This window comes from Schistocerca piceifrons, chromosome 3 (genome assembly GCF_021461385.2).
Source record: "Schistocerca piceifrons isolate TAMUIC-IGC-003096 chromosome 3, iqSchPice1.1, whole genome shotgun sequence".
Lineage (NCBI taxonomy): Eukaryota > Metazoa > Arthropoda > Insecta > Orthoptera > Acrididae > Schistocerca > Schistocerca piceifrons.
This window is the reverse complement of record NC_060140.1, coordinates 376,215,508-376,232,695: the sequence shown is the minus strand read 5'-3', so window position 1 is coordinate 376,232,695 and position 17,188 is coordinate 376,215,508. Positions and strand designations below refer to the sequence as shown.

Here is a 17,188-nt window from a genome sequence, read left to right as displayed (position 1 = left end):
CCTGTAAATGATTATCTTTGCTAGTATTTACTTTTGTTTCGCTGAAGCAGTTTGTTCACGTGTTACTGAATGTATGTTGCCCAAGTGCTATATATATTTGTGGTACTACATATCCTTTAGTGTGCAATAAATATGAACTATGCCATGCATCGAGAAATTCAATAAAAGGAAATTCCATGGTAACCAGTTCACAAACAAAGCAAGCCACACTGTTGAAAGTAGCCTTTGTATCGGTTCTTCAGGGAAGAAACTCCCACACGGCACGCCTCCTGGTGATTCAAATTTGTATGTAAACAATGTGATGGTGTAGGCTGTCTGGAAATAACTGAACAACAAAGTAGCAAGAAGGGCTAAGCGTCAAAATTAGTTGTTCTGTGTAGATCCTGCAATAAATCTATCTCGAAAATGACTTCGAACATCCTGCATAATTCATATGATGTGAATTTGAAGTTAGTGTATGCAATGCGTGCAATAGGAAAAAGAAAAAATACTGCTCAAACGTTTTGTGGTTTGATGGACCTTCCTCCTCCTCCTCCCAGTAGGTTCAGCAAGTACATAAAAATTCTTTTAGGTGCCTTGACGGTTGTGTCTAAAGCATCTATGAAACGTGCTGTAGAAGAAACTGTAAATATTAGTGGAACCAGGGACATTGCTGTTGCACTTGATGGGACATGGCAACGTCGAGGACATCGTTCCTTGAATGGTGTTGTAAGTGCTACTTCTCTGGCGAATGGAAAAGTTGTTGATGTTAAGTGCTTATTGCCACACCTGCCATCGTAACACTGAAGGACATATTGAACATCAGTGTTCTAAGAATTATGATGGTTACATTGGAGGTATGAAGTGTGATGGAGCTCTAAAAATATTTCAGAGGTCGGTGCCCGTTTATAACGTTATACATACGAAGTAGCTAGGCGATGGGGACTCTAAAGCTTTCAATAAAATTAAGGAGTTCAATGTTTATGGTGATACCTTGGTAACAAAACTGGAGTGTTTTGGATATGTGCAAAAGAGGATGGGTCCTAGATTGAGGAAGCTGCGAAGAGAAGTGAAAGGAAAGCTGCTATGGAAAATCTCTGTCTGGCCGAGGCAGATTGACAGAAACTGAAATAGACCTCCTTCAGAGTATGGACTGGCCGTTAGACGAACTGCACCTCTGAATGATGTTGCAGTAATGAGCTACTTTCATAAGTTGTCCTCAGATGACCACCCTGTTCACGGACTTTGTCCTAAAGGAGCAGATTTTTGGTGTGGGTACCAAAAACCAAAAGAAAGTGCTCAAATATACCATCATAAGCATTCTTTTCCGAGCTTGTTATGAATGAAATAAAATCAGTTTTTAGAGACCTGAGTGACGCTGTTTTTGCTTAATAAATGTCTTCGTGGGGGGGGGGGGGGGGGCACTCAGAATACAAATGAAAGTTTCAACCATTGCACATGGGAAAGATTACCCAAGAATGTTTTTGTTGGGCCAAATACATTAAAAGTTGATGTTATAGATGCAGTGATATGTTTCGATGATGGGGTGATAGGAAGGTTGGAAGTCTTGAGCAATTTAGGCGTAAAATGTGGCGCTAATGTGGAATATCAATTGCTTCCTTGTGACAGACAATGGGTGCTTGAAGCTGAAACATTCGCTCTTCAAGTTACCAGAGAAGCAAGAAGTGCTAAAAGGAATGCCAAGAGGAAGCCAAAGATGAAGAAATGCTGCAGGATGACGACTATACATCAGGAATGTTCTGAGGCACAGTTTAATTGGACTCATATCTTCATTTGCAATTTCCCGCAAGTTGTATTTTTCAGAATTCAGGTACAAATATTTCCTGAAGTTTACAAAGCATTGGTATAATTTTTTTCTGTAACTTGCAATAGTCCACACTTACGTAATAGACCTAAGCTGTCTTGCAGAATCAACTAAATTATAGAAAAAATAACATTTTTATTAGGAAAAAATTATAAAAATTGCAGTGGATCCTGGTGCAGCCTGGAATTCCTGTCTGATAGTATGGACAGATGTCTGCCTATTATTACACATTACGACCCTCTTCAACTGTCGGCGGTCTGTCAGTCAACAGACAAGGTCGGCCTGTACGCTTTTGTGCTGTCGTGTCCCTTCACGTTTCCACTTCACTATCATATCGGAAACAGTTGACGTAGGGATGTTTAGGAATGTGGAAATCTCGCGTACAGACGTATGACACAAGTGACACCCAATCACCTGACCACGTTCGAAGTCCGTTAGTTCCCCGGAGCGTCCCATTTCGCTCTCTCACGATGTCTAATGACTTAAGAGTTCAAAGTGAGTACTGCACATCAACGTTCCTTCACTAAGTTGGATACTGTGATGAATGCCGCTTTGTTTGTGTTCATGAGAGGGTAAATGAACTCCATGTTGTTGATGGTTGATTGGTTGGTTTGGTGGGAGGGGGAGGGGGGGGGGGAGATCCGACCAAACAGCGACGTCATCGGTCCCATCGGATTACGGAAGGATGGGGAAGGAAATCGGCCGTCCCCTTTCAAAGGAACCATCTCGGCATTTGCCAGACGCGATTTAGGGAAATCACGGAAAACCTAGATCAGGGTGGGTGGACGCGTGGTTGAACCGCCGTTCTACCGCATGCGAGTCTAGTGTGCTAACGACTGCACCGCCTCGCTCGGTCAACATTCACCTGACAAGGATACACAGATTGTAGTGACGAAGACCCAGATTCCATGCGAGATACATACCAAAGCCGGCTGAGAAGAGTTATGATTAGCCGTACAAGTTACGACCATTTTTGTCTATGATGGTTAACAGTTTCAGAAATTCCTGTCATCCAAGTGGACGTTTTGCTTACCAGGTACCTGTCCGCTTAGGGGGGGAATCTTGTTTCCAAGTCTAGCACCCTTCTTGGGCTGTTACACATGGCAGGTTCCTCTATTTATGAAAGAATAAATCTTGCATCCAATACTGCTACGTAACTTGAAAAGTGGTGATACACATATTGTCCTACCATTGTTTTCGAAAAAATTGTTTTGAAAAATATCTTAATGTCAGTTACACTATTGGCCATCAAAATTGCTACACCACAAAGATGACGTGCTACAGACGCGAAATTTAACTGACAGGAAGAAGATGCTGTGATATGCAAATGATTAGCTTTTCAGAGCATTCACACAAGGTTGGCGCCGGTGGCGACACCTACAACGTGCTGACACGAGGAAAGTTTCCAACCGATTTCTCATACACAAACAGCAGCTGACCGGCATTGCCTTGGTGAAACGTTGTTGTGATGCCTCGTGTAAGGAGGAGAAATGTGTACCATCACGTTTCCGACTTTGATAAACGTCGGATTGTAGCCTATCGCGATTGCGGTTTATCGTATCGCGATATTGCTGCTCGCGTTGGTCGAGATCCAGTGACTGTTAGCAGAATATGGAATCGGTGGGTTCAGGAGGGTAGTACGGAACACCGTGCTGGTTCCCAACGGCCTCGTATCACTAGCAGTCGAGATGACGGTCATCTTATCCGCATGGCTGTAACGGATCGTGCAGCCACGTCTCGATCCCTGAGTCAACAGATGGTGACGTTTGCAAGACAACAACCATCTGCACGAACAGTTCGATGACGTTTGCAGCAGCATGGACTATCAGCTCGGAGACCACGGCTGCGGTTACCCTTGACTCTGCATCACAAACAGGAGCGCCTGCGATGGTGTACTCAACGACGAACCTGGGTGCACGAACGGCAAAACTTATTTTTTTCGGCTGAATCCAGGTTCTGTTTACAACATCATGATGGTCGCATCCGTGTTTGGCGTCATCGCGATGAACGCACATTGGAAGCGTGTATTCGTCATCGCCATACTGGCGTGTCACCCGGCGTAATGGTATGGGGTGCCATTGGTTACACGTCTCGGTCACCTCTAGTTCGCATTGACGGCACTTTGAACAGTGGACGTTACATTTCAGATGTGTTACGACCCGTGGCCAGTCAATACGCCAGTCACTGCTCTTGATGAACCGTGGTATCGTGTTGAAGCTGCATCGGCAGCTGTACCTGTACACGCCATTCAAGCTCTGTTTGACTCAATGCCCAGGCGTTTCAAGGCCGTTATTACGGCCAGAGGTGGTTGTTCTGGGTACTGATTTCTCAGGATCTATGCACCCAGATTGCGTGAAAATGTAATCATATGTCAGTTCTAATATAATATATTTGTCCAATGAATACCCAGTATCATCTGCATTGCTTCTTGGTGAAGCAATTTTAATGGCCAGTAGTGTAATAGTCTTATTCTAATGTATTTGTACAACTTTTCACCAATTAAAAATTTTTTTCAAAAAGTCTTGCGCAATAAGGGGCGAAATTTGGACTCGTATTACTGTGTCGATAACGCCCCAGGTGCGGTTTCACAGACCGCTAGCGTTTATTGTTACTCTGTTGCTAATGCATAATAGTGGAGTAGATTACAGCGTTCTCTAGATGCTGCCGTGATTGCTTTTGTCAGTAACTATTTGAATGTGACATGGGTCTATACTGTTACTGCTTCTTTCGTGCTAGTAGTCTCCGAGACCGCACCTGGGACTTTGCGTTATGGATTCAGTAGCCAGGTCTTCGTGTCTACTGTTCATGTTTAACGTACCGTTACTTTGAGGATAATGTTTTCAAATGGTATGAGAACAGTTTATGAAGCGATGTTTGATCAGATGGTGACAACGAAATTGAAAGCGAACACTATACAGCATAGGAACAGTGCGAAAGTAAAGATGAATTTATGTTGCCACCTGTGAATTCCTCGAATTAAACAAGTGATCAAAGAGATCAAAGTGATGAAGACAGAAGGCTCCTTAGCCAGAGGTTCTGTCAGGAATACAGTAGGTCGAGACAAATATCGCTGCTCGTCGAATCGTCTTCCAACGATGGCCAATGGCATTTTTTCCGCGTGATGAACGTAAGTGGGGTGAATGCGTTTGTCCATCAAGATGCCTACAAAGGCAATATTCAGGTGAACCGCTTTGATTTTTGAAGAAGCTTGTAAACTTGTTGGTGACACCACAGATAAAAAGTTAGTCAACAAGTATCGCATACCCCTTGAACTTTATGCATCCTTTACAGTATTTTGGCTGAAGCAGAACCAACAGTAGAAGTGATTGTAGAACGATTAGAAAAACACAAAATATGCTCTACCTGTGTCCCAAGAAAAAGAGGAAGAAACGTTATATTTGCCATTGTTGCAAGAAGCCAGTCTGACTTGAAATCTCTACAAAATTTTCCAGTGAGTGCAAAGTGAACCTCTGAGAAGGAAACTAAACACCAAAAAAATACTAGTGTAATTTTAATTTTTTAATGTTTTGTGGGAATTTTCATGGTTATATATTATTACATGTGTGATAAACAATAAAAGCATAGCAAAAAGCAAAATTTGGAGTGCAGCGTATTTGAGTTTCCATAACATTAACATGATCATGTATATTATGTTACTTTTGTGCAATTTTCTCTAAAAGTCCGATTTTTCGTAAAAATAAACTTTAAAATTTTGAATATATATTTTTTTGTGGTATTAATGTAACCTTTTACATAAAATCTGAATTGTACCACTGAAATTGCTGAATGTAATTTTTATGGCTGTTTAAATACAGTGTTCACTCAGACCGCCTTATCTTTTCCCTTCTTTCTTTCTGCCTTCCTTTCCTTCCTTTCAGCGAGTTAAGAACTGAAGCTAGAAAATATTTACAAAAGATTTTTATTCATATGCCAAAAATGTTATGCTCTAAATCTACATTCATGCTCTGCAAACTACCGAAAATGATATGGCATAGGATACGTCCCGTTGTACCAGTTATTAAGGTTTTTTCCCAATCCATTAACGAATGGAGCGCGGGAAGAATGATCGATTGAATGCCTCTGTGCGCGCTGTGATTATTCTAATCTCGTCCTCACGGTCCCTATGTGAGTGATACAGTTTCTTCGGTATTCGTCTCCCACGGGTCAAACAAACATGTGACCATTCGTGCTGTCCCTAATATCTCGTATTAGTCGTATTTGGTACGGCTCCCAACACTTGAACAATATTCTAGAACGGGTCGCAGATGTGATTTGTAAGCAATCTCCTTTGTAGACTGTTTGCACTTCCCCAATATTCTACCTATAAACTGAAGTCCACCCATCTGCTTCACCCCCGACTGAAACTACACTCCTGGAAATGGAAAAAAGAACACATTGACACCGGTGTGTCAGACCCACCATACTTGCTCCGGACACTGCGAGAGGCCTGTACAAGCAATGATCACACGCACGGCACAGCGGACACACCAGGAACCGCGATGTTGGCCGTCGAATGGCGCTAGCTGCGCAGCATTTGTGCACCGCCGCCGTCAGTGTCAGCCAGTTTGCCGTGGCATACGGAGCTCCATCGCAGTCTTTAACACTGGTAGCATGCCGCGACAGCGTGGACGTGCAGTTGACGGACTTTGAGCGAGGGCGTATAGTGGGCATGCGGGAGGCTGGGTGGACGTACCGCCGAATTACTCAACACGTGGGGCGTGAGGTCTCCACAGTACATCGATGTTGTCGCCAGTGGTCGGCGGAAGGTGCACGTGCCCGTCGACCTGGGACCGGACCGCAGCGACGCACGGATGCACGCCAAGACCGTAGGATCCTACGCAGTGCCGTAGGGGACCGCACCGCCACTTCCCAGCAAATTAGGGACACTGTTGCTCCTGGGGTATCGGCGAGGACCATTCGCAACCGTCTCCATGAAGCTGGGCTACGGTCCCGCACACCGTTAGGCCGTCTTCCGCTCACGCCCCAACATCGTGCAGCCCGCCTCGAGTGGTGTCGCGACAGGCGTGAATGGAGGGACGAATGGAGACGTGTCGTCTTCAGCGATGAGAGTCGCTTCTGCCTGGGTGCCAATGATGGTCGTATGCGTGTTTGGCGCCGTGCAGGTGAGCGCCACAATCAGGACTGCATACGACCGAGGCACACAGGGCCAACACCCGGCATCATGGTGTGGGGAGCGATCTCCTACACTGGCCGTACACCACTAGTGATCGTCGAGGGGACACTGAATAGTGCACGGTACATCCAAACCGTCATCGAACCCATCGTTCTACCATTCCTAGACCGGCAAGGGAACTTGCTGTTCCAACAGGACAATGCACGTCCGCATGTATCCCGTGCCACCCAACGTGCTCTAGAAGGTGTAAGTCAACTACCCTGGCCAGCAAGATCTCCGGATCTGTCCCCCATTGAGCATGTTTGGGACTGGATGAAGCGTCGTCTCACGCGGTCTGCACGTCCAGCACGAACGCTGGTCCAACTGAGGCGCCAGGTGGAAATGGCATGGCAAGCCGTTCCACAGGACTACATCCAGCATCTCTACGATCGTCTCCATGGGAGAATAGCAGCCTGCATTGCTGCGAAAGGTGGATATACACTGTACTAGTGCCGACATTGTGCATGCTCTGTTGCCTGTGTCTATGTGCCTGTGGTTCTGTCAGTGTGATCATGTGATGTATCTGACCCCAGGAATGTGTCAATAAAGTTTCCCCTTCCTGGGACAATGAATTCACGGTGTTCTTATTTCAATTTCCAGGAGTGTATGTGATCATTCCATTTCATACCCGTACGAAATGTTACCTCCAGGTATTTTTGTGAGTTGGCCATTCCGTAAGACTGGAATAAAAATAAAATAAAAAAATGGAAGAAATTTTGTTGGGTGACACTAATATTAATCAAAGTGGAGAAACAGAAAACAAACTTTAAAAACTGCCTATTCAACTTTGATTTCGTCTGTAACTTTTTTTTTATTACGAAATTTCAAATAAACAGATTCTAGTTATTAAACGTCGATTTGCACGATAAAAGGTAAATAAAATGCTGTTTGTGTACTGAATTTGTTTGAATTGTTTGTGTAAAGTGTAAACCTGGGGCAGGCTCGTAGGACCGACTCTTGCCGATGTATTTGTGTCCATAGATGAACGCGCGTACAGAATGACATGGCCGAAGCCTGGAGATACTGGAGGGTGTCAGATAGGTTATATAATGGTAAGACAGAGATTCAGGAACCAGGTTTTAAATTGTAACACATTTCCAGGGGCAGATGTGGACTCTGACCACAATCTATTGGTTATGAACTGTAGATTAAAACTGAAGAAATAGCAAAAAGGTCGGAAATTGAGGAGATGGGACCTGTTCTCATAACATGCAAAGATCAACACATTCCTCAAACTGGGGAACTATCAAGAATGGGGTTCCACAAGGGTCAGTCTTGGGTCCTTTGTTGTTCTTATTATATATTAATGACTTGCCATTCTATATTCATGAAGAGGCAAAGTTAGTTCTCTTTGCTGATGATACAAGTATAGTAATCACACCTGGCAAACAAGAATTAACTGATGAAATTGTCAATACGGTCTTTCAGAAAATTACTAAGTGGTTCCTTGTAAACGGACTGTCACTGAATTTTGATAAGACACAGTACATACAGTTCCGTACAGTGAATGGTATGACGCCATTAATAAATATAGACATTAATCAGAAGCATATAGCTAAGGTAGAATATTTCAAATTTTTAGGTGTGTCCATTGATGAGAGATTAAATTGGAAGAAACACATTGATGATCTGCTGAAACGTTTGAGTTCAGCTACTTATGCAATAAGGGTCATTGCAAATTTTGGTGATAAACATCTTAGTAAATTAGCTTACTACGCCTATTTTCACTCATTGCTTTCATATGGCATCATATTTTGGGGTAATTCATCACTGAGGAATAAAGTATTTATTGCACAAAAGCGTGTAATCAGAATAATAGCTGGAGTCCACCCAAGATCATCCTGCAGACATTTATTTAAGGATCTAGGGATATTCACAGTAGCTTCTCAGTATATATACTCTCTTATGAAATTTGTTATTAACAACCAAACCCAATTCAAAAGTAATAGCAGTGTGCATAACTACAATACTAGGAGAAAGGATGATCTTCACTATTCAAGATTAAATCTAACTTTGGCACAGAAAGGGGTGAATTATACTGGCACTAAAGTCTTTGGTCACTTACCAAATAGTATCAAAAGTCTGACAGATAACCAACAAGTATTTAAGAAGAAATTAAAAGAATTTCTGAATGACAACTCCTTCTACTCCATAGAGGAATTTTTAGATATAAATTAAGAAAAAAAACAAAATAAAATAAAAAAATAAAAATAAAAATAATAAAAAAACAAAAACAAAAAAAACACAAAAAATAAAGTTGTTATATTAACTTAAGTATGTTGTTAAATTAACCTAATTATGTCATATATTGGAAAATTCGACTCGTTCCACATCATTACGAAATATCGTATTCATGATCCATGGAACTTGTATTAATCTAATCTAATCTGTACAAACTGAAAGAACCAGAGGTTGTAGAGAGCTTCAGGGAGAGCATTAGGGAACGATTAACAAGAATGGGGGAAAGAAATACAGTAGAAGAAGAATGGGTAGCTTTGAGAGATGAAATAGTGAAGGTAGCAGAGGATCAAGTAGGTAAAAAGACGAGGGCTAATAGAAATCCTTGGGTAACAGAAGAGATATTGAATTTAATTGATGAAACGAGAAAATACAAAACTGCAGTAAATGAAGCAGGCAAAAAGGAATACAAACGTCTCAAAAATGAGATCGACAGGAAGTGCAAAATCGCTAAGCAGGTATGGCTGGAGGACAAATGTAAGGATGTAGAGGCACATATTACTAAGGGTAAGACAGATACTGCCCACAGGAAAATTAGAGAGACCTTTCGAGAAAAGAGGATGACTTGCATGAATATTAAGAGCACAGATGGAAACCCAGTACTAAGCAAAGAAGGGAAAACAGAAAGGTGGAAGGAGTATATAGAGGGTCTATACAAGGCCGATGGTCTTGAGGACAATATTATAGAAATGGAAGAGAATGTAGATGAAGATGAAATGGGAGATATGATACTGCGTGAAGAGTTTGACAGAGCACTGAAAGATCTAAGTCGAAACAAGGCCCCGGGAGTAGACAACATCCCATTAGAACTAATGACAGCCTTGGGAAAGCCAGGCCTAACAGAACTCTACCATTTAGTGAGCAAGATGTATGAACAGGCGAAATACCGTCAGACTTCAAGAAGAATATAATAATCCCAATCCCAAAGAAAGCAGGTGTGGACGGATGTGAAAATCACCTATCAGTTTAATAAGCCACGGCTGCAAAATACTAACACGAATTCTTTACAGCCGAATGGAAAAACTGGTAGAAGCCGACCTCGGGGAAGATCAGTTTGGATTCTGTAGAAATGTTGGAACACGTGAGGCAATACTGACCCTACGACTTATCTTAGAAGCTAGATTAAGGAAAGGCAAACCTACGTTTCTAGCATTTGTTGACTTAGAGAAAGCTTTTGACAATGTTGAGTGGAATACTCTCTTTCAAATTCTGAAGGTGGCAGGGGTAAAATACAGGGAGCGAAAGGCTATTTACAATTGGTACAAAAACCAGATGGCAGTTATAAGAGTCGAGGGACATGAAAGGGAAGCAGTGGTTGGGAAGGGAGTGGGACGGCGTTGTAGCCTCTCCCTGATGTTATTCAATCTGTATATTGAGCAAGCAGTAAAGGATACAAAAGAAAAATTCGGAGTAGGTATTAAAATCCATGGAGAAGAAATAAAAACTTTGAGGTTCGCCGATGACATTGTAATTCTGTCAGAGACAGCAAAGGACCTGGAAGAGCAGTTGAACGGAATGCAGAATGTCTTGAAAGGAGGATATAAGATGAACATCAACAAAAGCAAAACGAGGATAATGGAATGTAGTCAAATTAAATCAGGTGATTCTGAGGGAATTAGATTAGGAAATGAGACACTTAAAGTAGTAAAGGAGTTTTGCTATTTGGGGAGCAAAATAACTGATGATGGTCGAAGTAGAGAGGATATAAAATGTAGACTGGCAATGGCAAGGAAAGCGTATCTGAAGAAGAGGAATGTGTTAACATCGAGTTTAGATTTAAATGTCAGGAAGTCGTTTCTGAAAGTATTTGTATGGAGTGTAGCCACGTATGGATGTGAAACGTGGACGATAACTAGATTAGACAAGAAGAGAATAGAAGCTTTCGAAACCTGGTGCTACAGAAGAATGCTGAAGATTAGATGGGTAGATCACATAACTAATGAGGAGGTATTGAATAGAATTGGAGACATGAGAAATTTGTGGCACAACTTGACTAGAAAAAGGGGTCGGTTGGTAGGGCATATTCTGAGGCATCAGGGGATCACCAATTTAGTATTGGAGGGCAGCGTGGAGGGTAAAAATCGTAGAGGGAGACCAGGAGATGAATACATTAAGCAGATTCAGAAGGATATAGGTTGCAATAGGTACTGGGAGATGAAGAACCTTGCACAGGAAAGAGTAGCATGGAGAGCTGCATCAAACCAGTCTCAGGACTGAAGACAACAACAACAGTCTAAGCAAAACTTTGACGGTCCGCGGATAAATGGTAAACTAATGATTAAGTTCTGCAGCTGTGGAAAGGCTGTCCTTGTGGGAATTTGGGACGGATGTCGGGCAGGTACACTGCCACCAAGTAAGTTTTGTGTTGGTTATTGGAACTGCAGATGGATAATGGGTGTGCGAGGAAGCGGCATAGGTTTGGGGCAATGTCTACATCCGTCACGACCGTAAATCAGCGCCAAAAAACGATACTTAAGTAGTCTGACAATCAAACGAACCCGATTTGTTTTTTGCTTGCTAAAGCCACAGTGTCTGCCGTTTTATATGGGAATTCTAAATGTGCTAGTTAGTCATTTCTAGAAACATGTGACAGTTCGGCAATGAATAGGCAGTGCCCCAGATTCTAGGTGCCAAAAGAACACACAAAACGAATAGAAGAGCGTCGTTTACCGAAGCTATCTTCTACTGTAGCAACTAAAAAGATGAAACGGTACTAGATGACCAAAGCAAACGTGAACCGAGTTATAGGACAGAGCGTAGCATGCTATCCTTCAGGGATGATGACGCCTTTCTTTTCTATTTATTTTTTATTGGAAAGTAATCTACCGTAGTCTTAGGAAGTCAATTCAACATTACTCTGTGAAGTCTTCCGACGGATTCGGATTTATCATTCCCATCTCATTTAATTGGGAAAAGAGTTTATCGAAGTCGCCAGGGGGTTGGATATAACCCTGCGACTGATGGGATGCGCTCGCCTGTTTGAAAATTATTTCCAATTTTGCCGGAGTGTTTATTGATTGCATATTGGGGATGAGGTGGGGTGGGGCTTGGTGGAAGGTGGGGGGAGGGGTTGACTGCCAGTTAACTTACACTGGCGCGCTCGCTCGGTCGAAACGTTTTGTTTGAGGCCAATCTATTTGTGAAATGCAGCCCACGTGCAAAGGTCATGCAGCAGTTTGAGCGGCATATGAGGCCCAGGCCTAATGCAGTCTGCTGATACCTTCCCACCGGTGTTCTTTCATGAATTACAGTTAATGCACTGTCAACGTAGTTTTTTTTTTTTTTTTTTTTTTTTTTTTTTTTTTTTTTTTTTCCAGAAAGAGACTGAAGCATCTCAGGTTAAAATGTCATTTGCCACATCGACAGAACTATAATAAAATTAAAATATTTTTTATGTTCTCGAATTACTTAAGTTTGTCGTGAAGCCTAGCCTTAGGGCTTCGTTAAATTTTTTTAGTCGACTTTCTGTTACATATACAGTGTATAACAGTGACTGCACTTAAATTACGATTTCTGTAAAAAAATAAAAATAAATTCCGAACGTCTGGCGAACGGCCTTACTATTACGATGACCAATGGTTATTTAAAACGTCAAATGCCTCTGGTGAAAGGTTCCGCATATTTCTTTCTTTGTAACGGTACGCCAATGTGACGCCGCTAATATTGCTGTTGTGACGAATTGCACTTACGGCGGGCATTTGCATTAATTCTAAAGCCTCGTTTCATTCCATCACCGGCGTTTATTACTTCTATACTACTGTAGCAGCTCGAATTTATATTATTATGAATTTGTATTATTATACAGAGAAGCATGGAGAGCGGCATCAAACCAGTATCAGGACTGAAGACAACAACAGCAACAACAACAACAACAACATTATTATTATGCACCTCCTTATGGCTTTGATGAACTTCTTTCCTGTACTGTGCAGTTAGTATTAGCTTGGGCAGTGGAAAACAAGTGATACTAGATTTTTTTAAAAAAAAATCTATCTAAATATACATTTCTCCCACAGCATTGCTAAGCTATGTAAATATTGTTTCAGGAACTCATCAGTTGTACAATGCACCGTGGTCCCAGTCGGAGCTGCAGCTATGATGGAAAAATTGCAGGGTTATATGATTTGGAGGAGACATTGGGCAGAGGACATTTTGCTGTGGTGAAATTGGCAAGACATGTATTTACAGGAGAGAAGGTTGCTGTCAAAGTTATAGACAAAAGCAAACTAGATGATGTGTCAAGAGCTCACTTGTTCCAAGAGGTGAGTACCTTATTGTTGCATCGATTTATGGAGTGTTACTGTGACAATTAATGAAATGTGAGGAATATTGTATAAAGAGCTGTTTTTCAGATTGGATTTGATTGGTTTTATAACATTTTATAGTTATTGTTTTTTGCTTTTACTGTTTAAATTTGAACCTACACACACTTGAATAGATATGGGAATTCTTTCTGGGAAGGTGATTGATGGATGTAACATGAAGCAAATTAATGGATATAAATATACATTGTTGAGTGAAACAGTATGACCTTGTAACAGAAACTTTTTTTTTTTTTAATTTTAAGAGTTCATTTCTTGGAGTTACGTTTACGTAGGGAGAACTGAAGTAATCTTGAGAATGTCGTTCATATGTGAAGAATGACCAATATTTGTGTAAACAATTCAGGCTATTGTAAAGCCTAACTCACATTAACCTAATTACTCTATGAATGTACGGTACATATTGAAGCACCACTGTTTCGACTGTGTAGATAATGCTGCACTGGGGAGCTAAGTCAGATCCAGTTGAAACCTGCTAGCCAGAGGCTGCCTGTTGCACTGCCCAGGCATGGTGTAGTGCTGGGCCCAGTTAAGATGACAGAAGTATTGAAAAGAAGTGTGTGTGTTTTTACCATACCTGTGCAGTGCTACCAGCACGAAGCTTGCACACTGCTGTGGGGTGTGCACTGTTCTGAAACTTCCTGGCAGATTAAAGTTGTGTGTGAGATAAGCAGTAGTGCTGTTGCTTATCTTTTAATGTTCTTCACTATAACAATTGGATAGACACATTTGTTTACCATTATCCAAGTTTCATAATGATACTGAAAATAGGCAGCATTTTTTCTCTACTACTCTTCTCTGCAGAAGCTTTTCCACCAATCTTGATTAGTGGCTGTCGTCTTTAAGTTCTTGTTTTGACAGTATTGATTCACTGGTGTAGATTCCCTATATTCCATGTCAGTTGCAACATTGGCTTAAAGAAAACAGAAACATATATTTTAATTCCCATTTAAAATTTTCTACAAAGCTTTCCTTACTTATTAAAATTCTCACAGCTTCATTCACAGTATGTAAGGAAAGTTAAATTTGAACATGAGTTTGCAAATGTATGTTTGTTTGCCCTCCCCCTCCCTCGCAGATGAGCTTAACAGTAAAGCACACTAAAAGTTGTTCTCTTCTGTCTGTGAGTTAAGAGTTGAAACAATGCTCTTTCTAATACTTAAGATAATTATGTCTAATGCTTTTAAAGTTTATTGATGAGAGTTATATTTGTTTGAAAGCTGTTTTTCCTTTTGTATTTGTTCTTATTTCAAAAAGTCCAGTCCAGTTTCTACAAATAAACTACAGAAATAACTTATAACAATTTTTCTGTTTCGAAACAGGTGCGATGTATGAAACTTGTCCAGCATCCAAATGTTGTGCGCCTTTATGAAGTTATTGATACACAGACAAAGTTGTACCTAATATTGGAACTGGGAGATGGAGGTGATCTCTATGATTATATTATGAAACATGACGGTGGTCTGGGTGAAGAAGTGGCTCGTGAATATTTCCGTCAGATTGTGCGTGCTATTTCGTACTGTCACAGGTTACATGTTGTGCATAGGGACTTAAAACCAGAAAATGTTGTATTCTTTGAGAGACTTGGGATGGTGAAACTTACAGACTTTGGTTTTAGTAATCGTTTCAATCCAGGGCAGAAGTTGGAAACTTCATGTGGATCTTTAGCATATTCTGCACCAGAGATATTACTGGGTGATTCGTATGATGCTCCAGCAGTTGGTGAGCCATACCTAAACTGTTGTATCTAGCTTAATATCTAGCTTTAATTATTTTTTGAGCACTTCTTAATTCTATATTATGTCTCACTGTCCTCTTATCTTTCCTTCTACAGCCCTGTGTGTTCTTACCTCACTAATCTCATTCTTCATATTTCTATTTGTCCACACTCATCATCCCTTCACCTTACTCTCCAACAGTTATTTCAGTCATTATGACATCTGTTCAACTTGCTATTGTATAGTTCTTGATCCTGCATTGTATATTTGTCAGACACTGATATAACTAGCTTATACAGGATGTAAAAAAACAATGTATACAAAATGTGAGGTGGCAGAGAATGTAAAAAGAATGACTTTTTTGTAACAAAAACATCATGGCATATATTTTCTCCACAAGAATTCCATGAAGGTTTTGATGCTAGTGATATTTAAAGACAGTTGTAAACTCAAGATTTCTCGTAGTATGTTTCACACACAAGGATGGGCTTAGCTGTAATGAACAATTTGTCCAGTGCTTACAAACAAAGAGTACTGATTTATTCAATAGGTGTAAAATCCAGTCACAGGTTCATATGTAGTGGAAAATTACAAATCCAATGACTTCGCTTGTGGCTCAGTTGAATTGGAAAACTTGATATGCAAATTTCTCAAGCGGATGATAAAGTCTAAATATTTTTGATACCCACCAGGTGTATTATTAGGAAAAAGTCCTAAGATGGTATGAACCATTGAAGATAAGAGCTGTTTGGTTCAAATGTATTTTGTGACCATGCTGGCATGGAGGAAGACCTCTTTCCTTGGTGTATTCAAGTGGCACTATTTCAGAATGCTCATCTTGGATGGATGTTGTCCCCACCCCACCACACAAAAAGAAAAAAAGTAGTATTCATTATGGTCTCTGCTCTGACGTTGGCTGCAGGGGCTACGTTTTACACCACCTAGAAAGAAAACCAATGGAGGCACATTCTCCTGCCACTCTGGATGCAAGTTCTCGTACTAACTTAGCTAGTAGTATGTTCTGACTTCCATCACCTCAGAGTCAGATTACGTAAAGCAATTGTGGTAGGGAACATTACCAATTAGAACTCCTTAGGAGTTCACTAAACTTTTTATTCACCTTTTGTATTATTATTTTATGAACTCGTGGTCTGTGGATGACAGGCGATTACTATGGATAATATGGCATAGTGAAGTGGTGCTGTCCAACTCTGTAAAGTTGCCTCACATTTGTGTTTGTGGATCAGTATATACAAAAACTAATTGACTTCCTGCCCCTTTGTTACTTGTTTCCCCTCTCAATAATTCTGCAGCACTCTCCGGTTGAAATACCTAATGTAGGTTCTGTTCTCCGATGCTGGCTCCATCAAGGAGACAGGAAAATCTTTCAGGTAAGCTATTATTTATCTGGAGATAGCAGGAGGAAGTTACAGATAGGGCTATAGGTCCAGAGGTCATAATCAATCGTATTCCACCATTACATTTTACTATCTTTCAAATGATTCTATTGCAACTAATGTACATACCCTTCATTTAATACTCACCTCTTGAGTTGTCAACTCACACTCCTGGCATAATACATTTGCTGTGACACAGTTTCCTCAAATGGAACACTCTGCCTATAAGTTTCATGTTGGTCTGACCAAAGAAATACTGTTTCAGAAAAATGCATGTAAAGTCTTTAAAATGTAACATGATTTGGTATCCTTCTTCCTGGAAATCATTCTGCCCACAGGTGCATTGTGCCTCCCTATAAGTGAGATGCATGTCAGCTAACTTGATTGGAGTGTAATCAGCCACCAAGAACCTGTCAACATAAGTAGATACTTTTTTGTAACCTCAACATAGCATAAATGATGATAATGTAACTATTTATCCATAGAGGTGAACACTGCTAGCAGTAGTAAGAACTTACCCTTCCTAGCAATAAGAC

At 41.0% G+C, this 17,188-nt stretch overlaps 1 protein-coding gene across 2 annotated transcripts in view; it reads left to right on the top strand.

Annotated features, from left to right (window-relative positions):
* LOC124787652 (SNF-related serine/threonine-protein kinase) overlaps window positions 1-17,188 on the top strand; it is a 312,183-nt gene that overhangs the window by 215,091 nt on the left and 79,904 nt on the right. For both annotated transcript variants that reach the window (XM_047254451.1, XM_047254450.1), the window contains exons 2-3: window positions 13,262-13,477; window positions 14,860-15,259. In XM_047254451.1, coding sequence (XP_047110407.1) covers window positions 13,280-13,477; window positions 14,860-15,259 — 598 coding nt within the window. In that variant the 5' untranslated portion in view covers window positions 13,262-13,279. The remainder of the gene's footprint in view (window positions 1-13,261; window positions 13,478-14,859; window positions 15,260-17,188) is intronic.